The 19,076-nt window shown below is 41.3% G+C and overlaps 1 protein-coding gene across 5 annotated transcripts; it reads left to right on the top strand.

The window, feature by feature from the left end:
* Positions 1-293: 293 nt before the first annotated feature.
* On the top strand, positions 294-18,813 carry RB195_002598 (uncharacterized protein; the record flags this gene model as incomplete). 5 transcript variants are annotated; one of them, XM_064199934.1, is made up of 25 exons in its annotated part: positions 294-296; positions 371-444; positions 514-614; positions 1,367-1,473; positions 2,824-2,983; positions 3,040-3,251; positions 4,232-4,322; positions 4,378-4,469; positions 4,527-4,656; positions 4,716-4,890; positions 5,056-5,201; positions 7,300-7,379; positions 8,944-9,003; positions 9,061-9,216; positions 9,286-9,347; positions 10,989-11,081; positions 11,140-11,279; positions 11,334-11,372; positions 13,477-13,574; positions 15,087-15,098; positions 15,183-15,206; positions 15,547-15,672; positions 17,681-17,851; positions 18,192-18,353; positions 18,406-18,813. In XM_064199934.1, 25 exons carry the CDS (start codon positions 294-296, stop codon positions 18,811-18,813), a joined length of 2,922 nt encoding a protein of 973 aa, XP_064055813.1. The 5 variants fall into 5 exon arrangements, with proteins under 5 accessions (XP_064055813.1, XP_064055814.1, XP_064055812.1 ...); XM_064199933.1 differs by lacking the exon at positions 11,334-11,372 and adding an exon at positions 1,747-1,815; XM_064199932.1 differs by lacking the exon at positions 11,334-11,372.
* Between the last annotated feature and the right edge of the window lie 263 nt (positions 18,814-19,076).

Below are 19,076 nucleotides of genomic sequence, written 5' to 3'. Positions count from 1 at the left end.
GGGAAATTAGCAGAGATGTTTTGTGCAGCAGAACTGATATGCTCTTAACAGGCTAGGTTTCATTTTTGACACTCTTAAGCCTTTGCTCATGCTTTTAAATATCATAATATCTGTATTTCTGGTGTTGTCGTAGTCACCAACACACTACTGCGTTGATATGGGGGATGGTCCTCAAGGATGAATATTTATGCATATGCGTGGCGTTTTATCATTACCTCGCCATTCGTCTCTTCGCCTCAGCTCTCATCGCCACGCTATGAGCGCCGATTGAACAACGAAATCTCGTTTTAGAAATGGTGAGAAATCGGATAATATGATCTTTGTTCCTTGAAGTTTTAGTGAGCAATGTTAATTAATGAGAGCACCTCAGATTGGATGGACTCACGTCTGCATCAGCACGCTCATCATCCGACGTTATGGAATTGAGATTTGGCAACAAATATTGTGAGACTTTTTCTTTTAATATTCAGAATAGGACGTAGCAGAAAATTGACATCCCATTGAATGTTTCAGAAAAAAAGCCGGTTTCACGGAATGTACCGAGTTTGAAGTGCAGTGCTATTATGACGACAGCGAAACGATGCGAATATTCCGAACAGCCGCTGGAATCTTAGGTTCGACTTTCTAAGCCTAAACAAAATAAAGTTGAGGACTTTTTGATTGAGGATATGGTCCAGATGAGCTTGCTTTGCGTTCTTGGAAATTTTTTCTTTGCTGAGGGCTAGGAAAATTCACAAACTGTTCCAGTTTCGTCTACCATGATTCGGCTAGGAATATCACGAATCAATCATTTATGCGAAATTATCCAACGAAATACCAGCGTTTAAATGACGAGATTTTTTTTTGCCAGATAAATATGAGAGAGATTATAGATGTTTTTAGACTTCTAATCCTGTGAACAATTAATTGTTTCTAAAATGCAATTGTGATATGTAGATGATCTCCGCAGTAGTACTAACTTGGTTAATTTACCATAAGCTTAGTGTCGTTTTCCTTTTTGTAAAATATAGGGCGTTTTTATTTAGTTGCCAAGAAGAAAGCTGTAATTTTTTCGATCAATTTGCTTGAACTGTGACCAAGATCGGTATTTCTCTACTAACTAACAGTTAAGGTTTCACCGTTATCGACTTCGTCAGAGCTTGGAAAAATCAGAGCCATTAGTGACTTATCCTCCTGAACGTCTCATCAACTTAAACCTAACACAATTTTCTTATTCCACATTTCTCTTCCTTTTAGGAGTCTCTTTTTGTGTAAAGCAAAACTTAATAGGTGTTTTATTCGCGTGATATAAATGTGCGAAGCACGGAGCGGAGAATTTTTGGATAGGTATGTGGAATTCTCCTGAACAGTACATGATTCTTTCCAGGGTTATCCGTGGATGACATGTGGGAAGTGTATGGCGAGTTTCTGATTACGTACGCATGCGAGACTGGATGGGAAAAGATGCTTGCGTGTATGGCTAATAACCTTCAGGTAGCTTCGATTGCACTTTAGCTACGAGAACGGATAATAAAAGATTATTGTGAAGAAATCATGGAAACCCTTGACTTTCTTCAGCTTATCCTTTATAACAGTTGAATGAATTCAATAATTCCAGCCTCTCATAGTTTCATAGCTTTGTTCACTATTCTTAATGTACTTCTAATGCTTCATTCCTTGTAGGGTTTGTGTTGTTAGGGGTATTCATCAGATTATGAGGTATTTGCATTTGCTTCTAGAAAAATCTGATAACAAATAGCTTAACAGGTAATCATGGATTGTTGTTTCTGCATGTCAGCGGAAACTACCGAAAACACTCATGCAACAAAAACAAATGTCCACTAAAACAAGAAAATCTGAGAGGTAATAGGCAGCTATTTCTCAAGAAATAATTGTTTGCAATTTTCTGAACAGTCCATCTCCTGCGTGCAACTCCTTGATATGTAAATCAAAAACAAAACATCAAATGAATTCCGGAATTTCCATCGTTTTCATATATTCTATTTGCATGCTCCGTATTTTAGAGTTGTTTTTTGTGGTCAGGATAAAAACACTCCAGTAGGTCCAACAGTTCCCTTTAGAGCGCTAGTAGAATTGGAAGAATAAAAAATCTGACATTGTAGGTGATAAAAGATGAAATAAAGATGTATTGTGTCATGATAATTCTTGTTATTTTTCCTTAAAACCTTCCAGTTCAAACCTCATTAACGAGAATCATCCTCACAGAAGAAAACTGTGCAGCGATCAAAAATCCGAGCTTAGTGCCTTCAGAGGGAACCTTTATAGCGTTAAGTTCTCCGAAGTGCGACTTCTCAAAACATGTAAGAGCATTCCAAAAATTCTAAACGAGTCAGCCTACATCATTTATTTCACTGCAGTCTCGTTAAGGCAGATTATAAAAGACGCAAGTTAAGGATACGATAGTAGAGTTTATGACAAAACAATTTGAGGGCTTTCCGTGATCTCTGCAGCAGAATATTTTTTTTCCAAATTCATAGAGGTTGCAAAAGAATCCCACTTTGAATAGCACTTCTCGGTGAAATTCTTGCTTTCTTGGAGAGAAGTTCATAATTTTTTTGTTGGTAAAAACCTTCAAAGCAATGAACAATCACTTTAAAAGTTTCAGTTAAATTGTAGGTGTTTCGTTCCAATGGATTGTTCTAGTAACGTGGATTTTTGTGAGTAAGATCATAAAAGTTTAAGCACTGGTCGCATCACTCGAACAACTTTGACGTAATTGCTGATGTCGTGACTGAATGCGTTGCGTTGATTAATGAGTTGCCAGCTCCAGCGGACCCACAAACGCCCACGAAGAAGTCCTTAACTCGATATGGAATGTTGTAGGAATTTTTGGACAACCTCAATTCGATGCACTATTTTATCGATCAAATCGCCTTCAAATCCGAAATGCGAGGTCCGACGTTCCAGTGCGAATCGGTTGGAGAAGGTTCTCTTCGCCTTCACTACTTCTCGCATCGACAAGGGTTATTCCCAATTGTTAAGGGTACATAGTTTTCATATTTCCCCTAGTTGCCAGGATAACGAGAGTGTTTGTGGCAGGTCTCGTGCGCCGCACAGCCAGATTACTGTTTGATATGGATGTGAAGGTGAACGTGGTTGAGCGGACTCAAGAGCGACGGAAAAGCGGCATGGTGGAGCACGTGGTGTTTTCGCTCGAGCCCGACGACCAACATCGCTCTGGGACGCGTCTGGCCTACAAATTCAAACGGATTAATCGACGATCATCCGGGGATGCGGAAGCATGCGATTCGGTATGTACAACCATTCGAAAAGTAATTCGTAAATTGCTTAAGGGCTCCTGAAAGTCAAAAACTTCAATGGTGCTATTTATGAGCTAAATTTTGCGGTCATTGTGGATTTCCTCTCAATCATAACACACATTTCAATGTAAATAGTAGTGACTACATATGAGCATATACAATAATGCAGTAAAAATCTTTTTGGGATTATTTTTCGCAAGAAGAAGCCTGTACAAAAGACACACACCTGTGCTGTTCACCTTCAATTACGTCCACGTATCCTTACAAGATTAACAAAACTGCCGTTTTCGAAGCGATTTCAGGAAGTCTCCAGCTTTGAGTTTTATAGGTTCTTATGCAGTAAAATAGAGCGATCTACCATGTTCACTCACCCTTAAAGGCATCACCCCACGAATCTGAGGTGGTGCGGGTTTCAGGTGGAGTACTCTTATAGGGGATAGTAGATTAGAAGTATTCTTATAGGGGATAGTAGATTATGGAGAGGAGGGTGATTCCATACATTTCTTCCTAATTGCTGTAAAAAACGGCCCGGAAGATGCGGCGCCGCACGAGGCTCGCGCGCTCCAGTCGAACTCATTGTAGAAAATAGTGCTCCAGAGCGCCCGAAGCCGTATCTTCCGGGCTGTTTTTTACGGCAATTAGGAAGAAATGGAGAGAATCACCCCCTCTCCTTAATCTACTATGCCATATACGAATACTCCACCTGAAATCCATACCACCTCATATTTTTGGAGTGATGCCTTTAACGCATAAGATGTTTGTCCCAGGAGCAAAACGGAAGAACTAATGGAAGTTGATTTTTTCGCACAACAAGGTGTATGCCTTCAAGTACTGACCATATATCTAGGCAAGTATAGAGAAACATTGTGTTCTGTGAGGAAGCACTTTGAAATAAAATCCCCGTATTATTTATGGTAGTGCATAAGTGAGCAGGCAGGGTGCTCGGTGACGTCACTCAATTTTCGTTTCAGAATCTGTCGTTAGCATTGAATTTGAGGGACTTTGCTCGCATATTTCCATATCATATTTGTTTCAACAAACAAATGGTAGTTGAACATGTTGGTGAGCGTTCTTCTGAATGCCGCCAAGTTTTTCCTGCTCGTGAGACACACTTCAGGAAAGCATCTGTGTCAGGAATACGGCCTTGCAGACAAAAAGATGCTGAAGGTGACCGAGTTGGTGCAGCTTATCCAGCCAGCTGATATTCAGGTAGGTATGGTTTGAGAGAGTTTGTCGTAGATTTGATAATCAGTGATGAAATTTCAGCAACTTACTCCGAAAAGCATCATGACATATTTGAATACATTATTCATTTTTCAACTAAAGCATCATTGTAAGCGCAACGAAATCGAAAAGGATTCGAGCGAAGCATTTCAACAGCCACTTTGCCTCAAAGGTATCCATCTCTTCTATTCACTGTCACTCTTCGATGAACTTGACTTTTTAGTATTTCAGGTCAAATGATGCCAATAAACGGCGGAAACTCCATTATTTTTCTCTGCTCACCGCATGTGACTTCTGTTAGGGACATCCTTAATCTTAAGTTATTTATTTCCGACATGCCTATGCACGATGCAACAAGGGACCTCGTTATGCTGAATCAGAGTCGTATTTGTCAGATGGAACTCAAGTGAGCCTCTAGAAAGTTGCTATTCAACACCATATCGTCTTTTCGTTCTTTCGGCAGAGGCGAGCTCTGAACTCATCTGAAATAGTTTTGAATTAGTTCTCTGCTGCCTCATACGTAGCGTCAGATATTTCGAGATGCTTCTATAACTGAGGTGGTTTTTTTTAGTAAACGCCTTGAGGAAACAGTCAGAAAGCTCAAAGGACTCGCAGAGGAGCTGGCGAAGAAAAAACAACAAACAGAGCACCTTCTGTACCAGTTCGTTCCCGTTGAAGTTGCAGATTCCCTTCGTCTCGGAAAACCTATTCCACCTCGTGAGAGTTTTTTGTTCTAATGCTGATTTTACTGACACCATCACAAAACGTTCTTCCTACAAACTTCTCTAGAGAAACAGCCTTTGGCTGGGATGTGCAGCAGCAGTCTACAGTGGTTTTCTGGAGAGGTATAACGTCCAGCTGCCTTAGTTGTATGGCTTTTAGTTGTGTTAGGATAGTTAGGAAAAGTGGATGAGGTGATCGTTGATCAACCATTTCGGAATGCGCTGACTTCAATTCAGAATCGTTTGTGGTTTTACGAACACTTGAACGACTTACACAATGACTTGCAGTGGCATTAACTGAGTGTTCTTATCCTACCCGACAAGTGTGGTACTAATTAGTTGATCTCGGAGGAATAAGAGGTTTTGTTGGGTCTAGGCAGTTGAACCATGGACCGTGCAGTCACACCAGAACCTTTTGCCAACTGCGCTACACCTGCCCCTCCAGCAAAATAATTGATAATAATTGACGATTATTTCATTAATTTCTCATGTTATCCATCCCAAAACGTTGGTTCGCTGCCAGCCGGCTAAACACATGCTTGGGCTTCGTGAGAAGACATAAAATTGTGAGCAAATTGGTGTGTAACCAGTGAGTGTCCGTCATCGGGGCTTCTACGCCGTGCAACCCCTCCTTCATCTCTACATCTCTATCTTTATATTTACATCTTTTACCGCTAACCACTCTATATTTTTGATATGTTGCCTTTAAGAATTCTCATTTAAAAACTTTTATTTTAGCTGTAGATGAGTTCGTTCAGGTGCTCTCGATCAGTTCGTCGCCCTAGTTTACTTGAACTGTCCACGGAGACCGTGTGGAGGGCAAGGCTAATCCCGCATATTTTGGACTTTCATTCCCCCCTCCTCTATAGCAATTGAGGTTTCACAGCTTCTGTAGCTTCATTTTCTTTCAGCCTTTTGTTCGCTAACGGGAATAAGAAATTGAAGAATCGTTTGATTTTGTCCAAAACTTGACCTTAAACACCAAAGTTAGAAATACATTCTGAGATTTTGTTTGTAAATCTGCAATTCTTCTTCGCTTTACAAATATTTACATAAAAATATAAAAAAGATGACAGCTACTGAAATTAACGACTTCCCACCCGCTAAGTACCTTTTTGGAGTGGGTGTAGCGTAGTCGACGTTAACGACTTCCCACTCGCTAAGTACCTTTTTGGAGTGGGTGTAGCGTAGTCGGTAAGAGGTTCCGCTTCCTGCACGATCGATCGGAGGTTCGGCACTAGTGCTCACCAAGTCTTTCATCCCCTGGGGTCGATAAATTGGTACCAGACTTGTCTGGGAGGATGAAAAAAAAAACACTGACTTGACACATCGGCTGGCCCGCACAAATCATTGTGCAGGCCAGTTACATGTTTGTCAACCCCAAACGATTGTGAATTTAAGGGAACATGGGGGCTCTTCCCAAGCGGATTGATTAACGCCAGAAGCTTCATCCTCAATCCCGAATTGTTACGATATCCCCTTATCTTTTATCCTTAATTGTTGCGATGGAAGGTGTATAGTGTGCGCAATCCAACTTGTGTAACTCTAATAAGCGGCGGAAGCTCTCCAACCCGCATGATCTCATAGGCGTTGTGGATTGCCGTTAATCTACCTCCCCTAAGCTGCAACGTTGGGGACGCCGGTTTCACACAGTTTTTTATCGCTACTAAAATGGAGCGTCCCACTCACATCAGTGATCTAACTCACATCTATTTGTTGTAGGATCTCAACATAATCAATTTTGTGGTACGTTACCTTCAGAGGTCTATAGGTCCACTGCAAAGAAGGTTCAGCCGCTATACATTCCTATGTGACGCAAAACCGTAATTCCTTACAAATTTCCACAAAAAATCAGAGGTAGGATTGCGGCCTAAATTTGGGAACCTGATAAAGTGATGAATTTGTGAGTAAAGTAGTGGGTTTCGGAGAGTCACACCACTGCTAAATGTTGTCCACTTCTCAAGAAAAGGACAGGAACTATTAATGTGAAAATGTTGCTCTTTTTCTAGCCTGTCTTATTACAAATTATTATTACGGAAAACAAAGAATAAAACCAACATCTCATCGGAGGATTATTCCTTAGTTCTTTTTAGAAGAGTATGCAGAATGCACGGTTATGTTCGCAGATGTTCCAGACTTCATCACCATAAATGGGAACTGCAAACCATCGGAGGTATTCTAGAGATTTTTTATTTAAAGAAAAATGAGAGGAGCATCTTCCAAGTATAAAGAGCAAAATGGTTGTTGGTAAATGTAGTTGTTGGTAAATCATGTAACAGCGAGAGATTGGCCTAACCACGATTCGGAGATCACATCGACTTCGGATGGGCAGCAAAGCTGATACCGCTGCCATCTCTTTCAGTAGCACTGCATGCCACCTAAAATCACCTGCAGTACCTCCACATCAAAGGTGAGGAGATAGAGTACCTAGTGTTAGGTAGTTCGTTACAAATGCACTAATGCGTTATACGCCATTCCATTCATGAACGATTATGCGACCTACGCAATGCTACGGTTCAAGCATGTGGCGAGCAAAGAGACGCCCGCAGATTTTCGAGCGTGTTTACTACCCTGGCTGAGCTGTTGGCGATTGGGTATGGCCGAACGAGGCTCACCGTCGTCGGTTCCGTCGTAGATAGCTAACTCTGCCTACCAACCACCGATTATATGCTGCATTGCAGGCGCTTCGAAAAGGATTCTGACGCAAATCGCTAATCACGGTACTTTCCCAAATACGCTAGGATACTGTTCGCAAGCTACTGCGATGCTTTGGATGATAATACACATTTATTGGAATTTTCTGATCTGAATTTTCCTTAAATGTTCCCGGTTATCCGCTAAGGATTTCATGTGATGGTAACGGTAATTTTGAGGATGACCTAGTAGGAAAATATTTTTGGAAACGTATTCTAGAAAAATGGAAATCTAAGGATGATAACCTGACAAAATTTGCTCAATCACCCTCACTTGACAACCATGCTGTTTAGAATGTCATGCACTATTAGGTACACACTCTACAGCAATTACAAGCCTGCTATACGTAGTCTCGTAATTTGTAATTATTTTTCTTACGGCTCTATTTGATTCAGTAATTTTGATAACTCTCATGTAATTTATCCTTCTTTTCACATTTCCTTGACTGTGTAGTAATCTGTGCCTCTATAGCCAAGAGAGTGTTTGATATGGTTCTCTGTGTTCCCGGTCAACCTAAGCATGAAATCTGCGTCGCCTTCTTTCCAGACGAGGGTGATACCAATTTGTCTACTACAGACGTGAGCAAAGTTTATTTCAGCTTGGGTTACGTCGGGTCTTCGGCCACAGACGTCTTGGTGACTTTTTATCACTGCGCTGCGCTAAACCTCGTATACACTAGCTTTTATAGTATTTCTAAGAGTTCTTAAGTCAACTGCCTGTACTCGATGTGCACTCTGCCTTCCTTTTCCGCAAATTTGAGTAAGAAATGATACCAGCATCAACACAGCTGGAAATTTTTAGGTGATTCTTTCATCTCAACTTCAAATTAATCTTTCTTCGTTTTCGTTTGCGTTCTCGACTCCTAACTGCATGTCTGATGCCGATGGCTTGCAGCATTTATTATTCTGACGCACGTTCATGGCGAAAAAGCAAAAACAGTGAATCATCTGACAAGCGAATTGCTATGGATCTAATAAATTAATTATGATCGTGGATATTATGATATAACACATTATGATTTCACAAATATCTTCATTGTTCAGGTAATAGATGTAATCGCCAAGCTCTTCAAACAGTTCGACCGCCTTATTCAGAAACTGCAGGTAACAGTTTGCGAAGCAGCTTTCACAAAATTGTTACCCAATCCGTCCTTTGTTCAGTGCTATAAGGTGCTCTCACTCATGGACAGCTACCTTGTAGTGAGTGGAGCGCCAAACCCCAGCGACTGCCATGCTGAGAACATGCTTAATCTTGCCATAGGATTTGTGTTTTCTGGACGGAGCATTGTTGTTCCGGGAATGAATCTTCCCGTTAGAGTGAGTCATTCCCTTCAGAGATCTATATCTTTTCTGCTGCAATACATTAGTGCAAAGAGAATGTTTTAGGTAAGGGTGGGAATAAGCTGTGGGCCGATCGTTGCAGGAGTGGTTAGTCACGAAAAACCAAGGTATGCTCGCGAAATACGCTAATAGAGAGGAACTCCTCAATCGCATCCTTCCTATCTTTTCAAACATATAGAATCGTAATCAATGGTTCAGTGCACTTATTGCAGACGATGTTGAGATATCAACTTCAGTGCATAGTTCTGCGCCGAAAATTTGAAACATTTCTAGTTTACAGAGTAAAAACTACGGTATCTGGTGCAATGCATGAATGCGAAACTTTTAGTAGGTTCTGTACTCGATTAGTGTAAAGAGATATGGGAGAGGTTCAGCAGTCAAAAGTTAATTCTAGACAACGAGCGTCAGCTCCGAGCAATTGCCTTCTAGAAGTGGCGATGAGAAAGAAATACGAACAATCTCAATATAAACGATCCACTCGAAGACGTCATCATAACTCGGTGGCAACAACTAGTTGGTTAGCGTTGGCGCCGAAAATACGACTGTCAACAGTGGAGACGCTCCCGACAAATTTCCGGATCTGTTCGATGTAACCTAGAAACGACTAGGAGCACAATCAGAAGCCTCACCTTTACCGAGCATCTCTAGAAATTGGCCAGTGCAAGATGAAGCCAACACGCTTAATTGTCAATCTCCTGCTTGATAATGCGAGAGCACACATTGCATATACAAAAGAGTTAAAAATTAAACAAAATACGCGAAGCTTAACTATGTAGCTATTGGCTCCCCAACCACGTTGTTTATACTATTGTTACCTAAGTAACACCTTCTCGAACATCTAAAACATTTCTTGCGAGGAAAAATCTTCTTTGTGTACAACAATCCCGGATGTGAATATGTCAAAATGAGAAGTTTATTGTTAGTAGTGATGATAATGTTACAGAATTTGGTTTGTGGATAACTAGTTATCAGATTTTCATCAGATTAATTTATGAAATTATCGTTGAAATAAAATAAATAGTTGCTTTGATGCAAGCCAACAAAGTCAGCCTAACATACATAGTCCTTTTCTGAGAGGAGAACAATTTTGGGAAAAGTATCAGTATTGATATTCACCACGTGAACTGATATGTTTTCCCTCATATTTATTTTGAACTCATCAGTTTTGTTGTTTACAGTCGTCGTCGAGTGTGTTAGGTCGAGTTGGCTCGTTACATACTGGCAGAATTGGGGCGCTGGTGTCCTACCTCTGTATATCTTCCAGGCGATAAGACCAGAATAGGTGCTACGAAAGCACCACTGCAAACAAAAAAGATTTCCCTGCAGCAACAACTACGAAGTAATCCGAGTCTTGTACAAGTGCACGTAAAAAGGGGGAAAAATGGCGAGAACCAGGAAAAGAGCTCCGGAGAGCTTTCTGAGATCACCAGTCCATCAACTGTCCTATCGAATGGTCAGTACACACGAAGCAGGACAGAAGTGTCCGGCTCCACAAGCAGACACAACATGCTCTTCTTCTTCATGACACGGCACGATCTTCTGATGCTCAGAAGGAAATGCAATTTCTTTTGCACATAGAGTGAGTGAACTGTGTAGCAAACACTAGAAAAAAATGGATGTCAAACGAAACGGTGCCAGGGACAAGTTTTTATTCGAGTTTCCATTTGTAGCCATGACTCATCCAAAACAAAGAGGAGCTAAGTGAGTGAGGTGCTTTGAAACTTCAGTAAGCATTTTCTTTTTTCCAGGTACTGTATTTTTGGCCAAACTGTAAACATCGCCAAAGAGATTCGTTCACTTAGCTTGCCAGGAAGAATTCTGCTCTCTAATGTGGTCAAAACGTTAGTTATCTGCACATGTTTCTCCTCCAAAAACCACAAGTGAGATCGATATTTTCAGAACTGTGTCTAAGAATCAGAAATCTTTCTTCAAGTTCCAGCAGCATCAAACAGTCGAAGTCGGTAATATCAAAATGCTGACTCACTTCCTCGAGAAAAACGAAAAATTAAGCGTTTGGGAAATCAGCGACATAGAGAAAGGTTTCAGTTTTTATGTCGGTTCGAAAGCTTGTTAAGAATTATATTATTTTACAGAAGGGAAAGAAAGGAAATCTCCAGTTAGAATAGAAGATAGTTAGAATTGTAACAACGATTTGCACTTATTTTTCTGATCTTTCTAATACTTTAGGTCGTTCTTCTGTTAGCAGTCTGAACGTCCGGCTAAAGCAGGACTTCAGACTTTTTTGTGGTGTTCACTTCAAAAGATTTAACAGTTTCCTTTCCGAACGCATCTGTTCTACATTTGGACAACATTCAGAGTTTAGCTTCAAACACTCCTTTGATACAATCATGATTTATAGTAACGGGTTATTCTGTCACGTGTGTGTGTGTGTTTGTGTGTGTGTGTGTGTGTGTGTGTGTGTGTGTGTGTGTGTGTGTGTGTGTGTGTGTGTGTGTGTGTGTGTGTGTGTGTGTGTGTGTGTGTGTGTGTGTGTGTGTGTGTGTGTGTGTGTGTGTGTGTGAGTGTGTCTGTGTGTCAGTGTGTGTGTGTCATCCTTGTTTTCCTCCAACAGTGATCACAAAATGATGACGAAAATTACGTGATATTTATTTTATAGCAAAAAAAAATAATTTTGTGTCTTCTCCTATACTTTAAAAGTTACTCGAATATGGGTTTCAACTTTCTCCAAAAAAAATATAAACATCGTGCTAATAAAGATAACGTTCCTCGTCAGACCATATAAACTGTTGCCTACTATTTAACCAGCCGTTTGCATAGGCGTTTCCACTTTCTGAGGAAAGCATGTTACCAACCTGGAGGGGAGTGGCAACGGGTGTGAAACGGTTGCAATGTCTCATTTTCCATGTGAGACTACTGCACTATGGCAGAGGAATTCGACGCCGTGGGGCCCATCTCACGCTATTTTATAGCTATCTGGCCCCGGTGCACCATTTCGACATAGTTGGTTAAATAGTAGGCAACAGTTTATATGGTCTGACGAGGAACGTTATCTTTATTAGCACGATGTTGTCGATCACGTAATTTTGCGACCCTTTCTGGAATTTCGTTTCACACGCACACACAGACATACACACGCGTGACAGACTAAGAACGTTATTATATAGCATGATCCTTACTTAACTTTTGAGGCAATTAGAATACTCCTTTTTGCGCTTCAGGACCACAAGTTGCAGTGTTATGGCTTTCCTATCTATGTGTTTTGATCCTTATTCTGACTTGCGGGGGAGAGCAAATGCAGTGGGTCAGCTTCACTTATGTATAGTATCAATTTATCGGCCCCGGAGGGATGAAAGGCTTGGTAGGCAATAGTCCCAGCAATCCTGGCAATAGCGAACAATCGGTCCTCAGTCAAAGGAGAACCTCTTACCAACCCCGTCCTCTCAGCCTCTTTCTTTCCAAACAACTTGTCATAACTCCGCTCATCCTAACTATTGCAGCGTATTAAGTATGCAGGGCTCAACTATGTTTGAAAACCTCATAACTAATCACGCATGTTCGAGTTCGTTTTTTAGGTGATATGCTGCAGGGAATATGATGTATGACAAAATAGTAAAATAATACAAATCACTTATTGTTGCAAAACTAAAATGTATGTAACGCAGTCGGTAAAAGGTTCCGCTGTGATTTCACAATCGTTCGATGTTCGTAGCGGCCATAGTACCAATCAAACCTTCCATTCTTGCCGGCTTGCTAAACTGTACAAAGGTTGTTTGGGAGGATGAGAACACTGACTTGACGCCCCCGCAAGTAATTAGAGGCCTGAGCCCGCATTCTCGCACTTGAAACAGTTTTAAATTGAAGTCGAGCACGTTGGAGCATTTCCCCTAGAGATTGATCGACGCCGTGCACTTTATCATTTATCACGAAAATAATTAGCATGGAGCCAACTATTTTTCGTCTAGCCCCTCCATACAGTGTTTCGTCGAAAACTTAGTTGATGGCGAATTGATCATCTGCTTCACTCGACTGAACTATGCAACGCGCGGCTTAAACTCGACATAAGTTGAACTTGGCCTATGTTACAGCCATCTTTTAGATGACTTAAATTCAATTCGTGAGGAGTTTGTAGTTTATACATACAGCAGGCCCTTTTTCGCAAGCAGTATGTAATTTCTTCACGAAGTGAATTTAACTCATCACCTGAAAGATTCTCCTGTGCCCCATCTCCTCATTCACGTTGAGATGCAATGAAAATATAAACGAATATATGTTTAGGACCGACGGACTCAATTGATGGCTACAAAGAATTGCACAGCGCTGAGGGTGCAGAACTTTGGGAGAGCGCGAAGAACGTTGTTTTACGAAAACAGCAAGTAAGACGTATTCATGCATATCAGTTTTCACTTTTCAGGGACATAACATACATCAAATCTCCCTTTGACGGACCTCACTAAGAGATCCGACCAATGGCCGCCGGTTTCCTGCAGTGCGTCTGATATTGCACGGAACCCAGTTGCTCATACATCTTATACGAAGGTTGTAGTTGACGAATGCGCCTTATTGCGCCCTGCTAAGCTTCTCTAATCACCGATCGCTGACGTGTGTCAGAACTTTGAAACTCTTTTTTTTCGCTTGATTCCCTTCTTATACATCAGCAGGGTGCTGCTGGTCCGCCACAGGCTGAGAACCTTGTATTCCGGCAGAGCTCCCGTAAGAAGAAATAAAGGCGAAAGTTCGATCCGGTGTAATACTTTTTTAGATTTAGATATCCATCACACATCTTTTTACAGACAATGATGTAGTCTATTTCATTCCGTTACTCTCTACCGGACGACTCCCAAGTCCAACATAGAGGGGAGAGCTTCGGAAAAACGTTTCCTGTTGCTCGTTCTAGGGTAAATCGTTGATCCTTACGTGAAACTTTTTTTCTTTTGGGACAATTTTGAGATCGCTAAAATAGTAAAAGCTGGCGTTGATCATCTAATTTGACCTGGAACATTAGCTGTCCGAATGAAGCGGTATTCATTGCTGCACTTCTGTCAACGCCAAGCGCAACGTCTGTCATGACACCTAGAACTCCTCAGCTGTCACATGTTCTTGGACTCACTTCTTCCTCCATACCGAACACGACGTTAGTGTTTAGTGTCGTCTCGTCTCGTTCAGTTCGATGACGTTGTTGTTGATTTTATCGTTGAAAATTCGTGAAAGTAAGCCACATTTGGAGGGTAATGTAGTTGAGGGGAAGGGCACTCAGTGGCGCCCTTATTTCTGGACGCTTTACCTTACTTTTTCTGTTAGTGACTTTACATGTCATAGATCCTCTAAGAGTAATGTTTAGGTAATATAGCCACGACTGATTTAGTTATTTACTTCCAGAAATAAGGGCGTCACTGAGTGCCCCTCGCCCTAATACCTTCTACTACGTGTTTATCGTGATGATTGATTAAAATGCGGAGATTTTTTCCTTGTCATCTAACAATTATCGTAGATTTAGTAGATTTAGGATAGGTAGATAAGTAGGAATAAAAACATAGATTAAGAGTAAGTATATTAAACATGCCACCGCTGTTGTTAGGTTCGCTTTTGAACCTTCTCACAACACTTCTTGGAGCCTTTCCTTCCTGACACACTCACATAAGAACCGTTTTTCAAAAGATGCTAGAACATGATTCCTGAATTTGTTTGTGATGTCATCTTAGACTTTAGAAAAGTTCTGAAGCAGTGCATCAATCTCCATGATGGAAGATCTTTTTAATCGAAACCCGTGTACAAATTTATTAACTATGTATTGGCGGACTTGACAAATTTAAAATTCTAATTAGTTAATCTCAATTCTACTCATTGTTTCATTGAGGGCTCTCTCCTTTTTTGGTTTCATTTTCCAGATGTATGCCGATGTGAGTACGGCCGCAACCAAACGTACAAATTGTGACCGCCTGAAGCGTTACATCTTCGGTAATAGCGGACATTGATACAGTCAGGTCGGAACGCAACACAAAGACCAGGTGATTATCACCCGACTGCACCCCCCTCCACCGATTGAGGAGACGATAATGAATAAGCGACAGCCCAGATACTAACGAAGAAGGGGTATCCAATGTGACTATGGAAATAATCCTTATGAACAGCTACAAGAAAGAAATAGATAATAAATAACTCAAAAAAAGACGAAAATAGAGTTCCAGCCACTTGTCGGGGCAGTCGTCCTGTAGCTTATCGTTACATCGATCGTCGGAGACGGGTATCAGATGCCCGCCTCCGACGAGGACGTAACGCGTCAGGCCGACACACTACGTCCGGAGACCACGTAAGTTGTTTGTATTCTGTGACTGTGTATATGTTCAGGTTATAGACGCCTTCCGTCCAGGACCATCGCGTACTCGACGTGCATTGACGAGGTTACAGTCTGTGAAAAGGAAGTTCCGAGCGGCTCAAAGCAACGATTCCGGTGTTTCAATGAGTGAACCCAACGTAGAGTCTGTTGTTTGTAGTGTTATGTAAAACATACCAGAATATACTTTGGTTCTATGTACAGAATTTTTGTCGATAGAGTTTCTAAGACATTTTTTATTCGCATTCACAGACAAGCCTGAAAATTTGAAAGCGTAAATACACATACTAGTACTGATCTTTGAACGATTTACAAACTGAATAATTAGAAATTCGAAGCAGTTTGATACTAAACCGTCATTTCTTGCTGGATACTGAACTACTGTAACTAGATAGCTCGGAAGGTTGTATTTTTCTGTCTCTTGCATCTACGTATCTAATCCAAAACATCGTATCACTGGAGAAACCTTCCCGTCAAGACTTGCGTTTTGTGAAGTTGGAAACAGGGTATGTCCGCGCAGACGTCTGCTCTGAATTTCTCTGGAGTCATTTCAATGCAAAGCCAACCCCTGCACCTATTCTTTCCAAAACATAATAGTTTTTTTCTTGTTCAAGGTTGTGAATTTGTTCTTTGTGGTCTCTTCAGCAGTATTTTTTAATGTAAGAGATACTGTAATTTGCATTAATTTGCATTGCTGTGGTATTCCTATATTTTCTTACGCTCTTTTAATTTATTTCGTTATATTATCAACAGTTTGAACGTCCGGCTAACGCCGGACTTCAGAATTTCTGTGGCGTTCACTTCGGTCGCGTTCACTGATCAATGAAAATTAATAGTAGCGACATCTGCTGTGAAATCAGATTGGTGCCTTTCTGATAATACATTCTGCTTTTTTATAAAATTAGAGAAAAGATTTCGTAGATTTCTTTCTAAATGTCCCACATTCGGAGATCATTCAAACGTCAGCTTTAAATACTCTTTCGATACCAACATAATGCAGACACAATTTTAAAATATTACTCGAAGTAGGGTTTTCTTCCTAACAGTTGTCACAGAATAATGTTTTAACGTAAAATGACGTGAACAACATCACCGAACTGACAAAGGTAACGTTCAACGCCACATCATGTAAACTGTTAAGCACAATTTAAGCAGCGGGTTTCATTCATGCTTCCACTTTCGGAAAAAGGCATGTCACTAAGTTGAGGCAAAGGTGCAAGAAAATAGACACGCGGAGGAGTTATAGAAGTGGGAAGCAGTGCGCGCTGTGGTAAGGGCTATTCAATGGTTGCAACGTCTCATTTATCTTTTGTGACATGCAGATGTAGATATGGCGCACCAATCTGACGCTGCGGGACCTGTCGCATCCCATTTTATAGCTATCTGGCGTTGGCGCACTATTTTGTTTTTACTTCCGTTTGTTTTTATTTGTTTTTCTTTATTTCTACGCCCCAATTCTAAAGCAGAGTGAAAGTTTTTCGAAAGAATACTCAGCGAAATATTTACTCCAGCCTTACACACATATAAGGGCTTCGTATTATACTAGAACCTAGGTCAACGAATACAGAGTGCAAAACACTGAAAATACCAAAACATGCCTCGAATTTGCTAATGAGGTCAGAATCACAACATTCAGTCGCTGTTCTAAGGAACAACTGTATACTTCTTTCCGATAGCCTTATTTCCCATCATTAACTAAGAGTTTTTATTTTGTTCAGATAATCACTTTGAACCCAAGCTACTCAGCTGTCGGCTTGAATGAGGTTTTAGAAAGTTTATCTTGAGATAATAAAACTATCTTTTTGAATTTGGGTGCGATTAAAAACGCTTGCAAAATGTTATCAATCATCAAATTTACAATAATATGCAATTTGTTTCATAAGAATACAAAGTTGCCATCACCTTCTAATTTACTATTTAAGGCTGTTACAATTCAGTATATAATATAGGCAAATCAACTGGTGATACAGTATTGGTGATGGGTATCACCTGTAACACCTGCCCCCATTGTTCATCGATTTGTTCGAGCGGGTACCAGTGATACTTCGAGCGTTCGAGCATCAGCATGGTACCCGATCGCGCGCAGATAGTGCCCAGTGGCATCTCGCCTTGCGAGTGACTCGAAGAGCGTCGTATTTTTCTTTGAAGGACTTCGTGAAGAAATCTGGCCATAGGGTCTGCGGTCTTCCTGTGGTGCGTTTGATATATCCAGTCGCTTACTGCTCTGGTCCAACGAATGTCGTTGAAACGCATCATGTGTCCGGTCCACCTAATTTTGGTTTCCTTCGCATAAGCGGCAGCGTCTCTGATCTTCAATCGGTGAGGTAGATGTGAACTTCCAATCCTTTCACTTTCGTAAAGCGGGCTACTCCTAGCATCTCACTTTCAATCCCACGTTCTATGACGCTGATCGCATTTTCCTCCTGCATGCAAAATGTCCACGTCTCTGAAGCGTAGGTCAAAGCAGGAAGAGCTGTGGTGTTGAATAGGTGAGCACGGAGAGAGATGTTGCTATTCCTATTTACTACATTCTCAATGCTATTGAATGCTCCTCAAGCTCGTTTCCCTTTGCCCAGCTCAGAGGTCATGTCGCTCATTATATTGATTTCCCGACCTAGATATACATTGTCACCTTTTTCGAGAGAGATTTTTCTTTCAGAAGAAGGATAGAGATAGAAAAAGCCACGAAGTTCACAAGGCGAGCTCCCAGAATTATCATCATAGACTGGGAGCATTTCGCTCATCGGCTTTAGGAAAGATACCGTCAATGCCTATTGACGACGAATATGAACGGCTTGTAGAACATCTTCACGACTGTACGGTTATTCTGAGTTTCAAAACCACCAAAAGAGATCTGTCTCTAGAACCTGTAGAGCCGATATGTCAGCGTGGAGCTGTACGTGCTGCAGGCAACCAAGAACTCACGTCCGAGCTTGCAAGGCTTTGCAGAGAGGGATAAGAGAAGGCCTCAAAAGAGAAGAGCAGAAGTGCTGGGTGAAGCTGCAGAGGCGGAACAGAGCATTCGCTACGCCCGTTGGAAATTGCCAATCGTAAAACGAAAACAACTGCTCTCCGGACCTCAGATGGAACATCTACAGCATCGAGAAAGAGGAAGAAAAGGTCATTCACGATTTCTACTCAGATCTCTTCAACAGCCACGTTCACTTGCCTCTTCACAATCTGAGGGAATGGATGGATATCATTCCAAAGGTCCTCCCTTTCGTAGTCCGGTAGGCCATGTCGGTAAAGATTCGTACTTCATCCGGTTCCTACAGAGTTAAGCATGAAAATCTGAGGATGGTGTCGGTCATGGAGGCCTTGGTTGTCCAGTCCTCCCTACTCCATAACTAAAGAGACTTTGTGAGTTGTATAGCAACTTTTACGACCAAAGTTTCACCATTCTACAATCATGTCATAATCGACGTGAAGAGAGGGGTTCGTCAGGTTGACAAAATTTCACCCAATGCCACTGTCGAGAACGCGATACGAAGATTGGAATGGGATAACATGGGAGTGAAAATTGACGGCCGGCATTTACACCATC

Source organism: Necator americanus, chromosome IV (assembly GCF_031761385.1).
Source record: "Necator americanus strain Aroian chromosome IV, whole genome shotgun sequence".
Lineage (NCBI taxonomy): Eukaryota > Metazoa > Nematoda > Chromadorea > Rhabditida > Ancylostomatidae > Necator > Necator americanus.
Note: the sequence above shows the minus strand (reverse complement) of the source record. Positions and strands in the feature narration are given on the sequence as shown.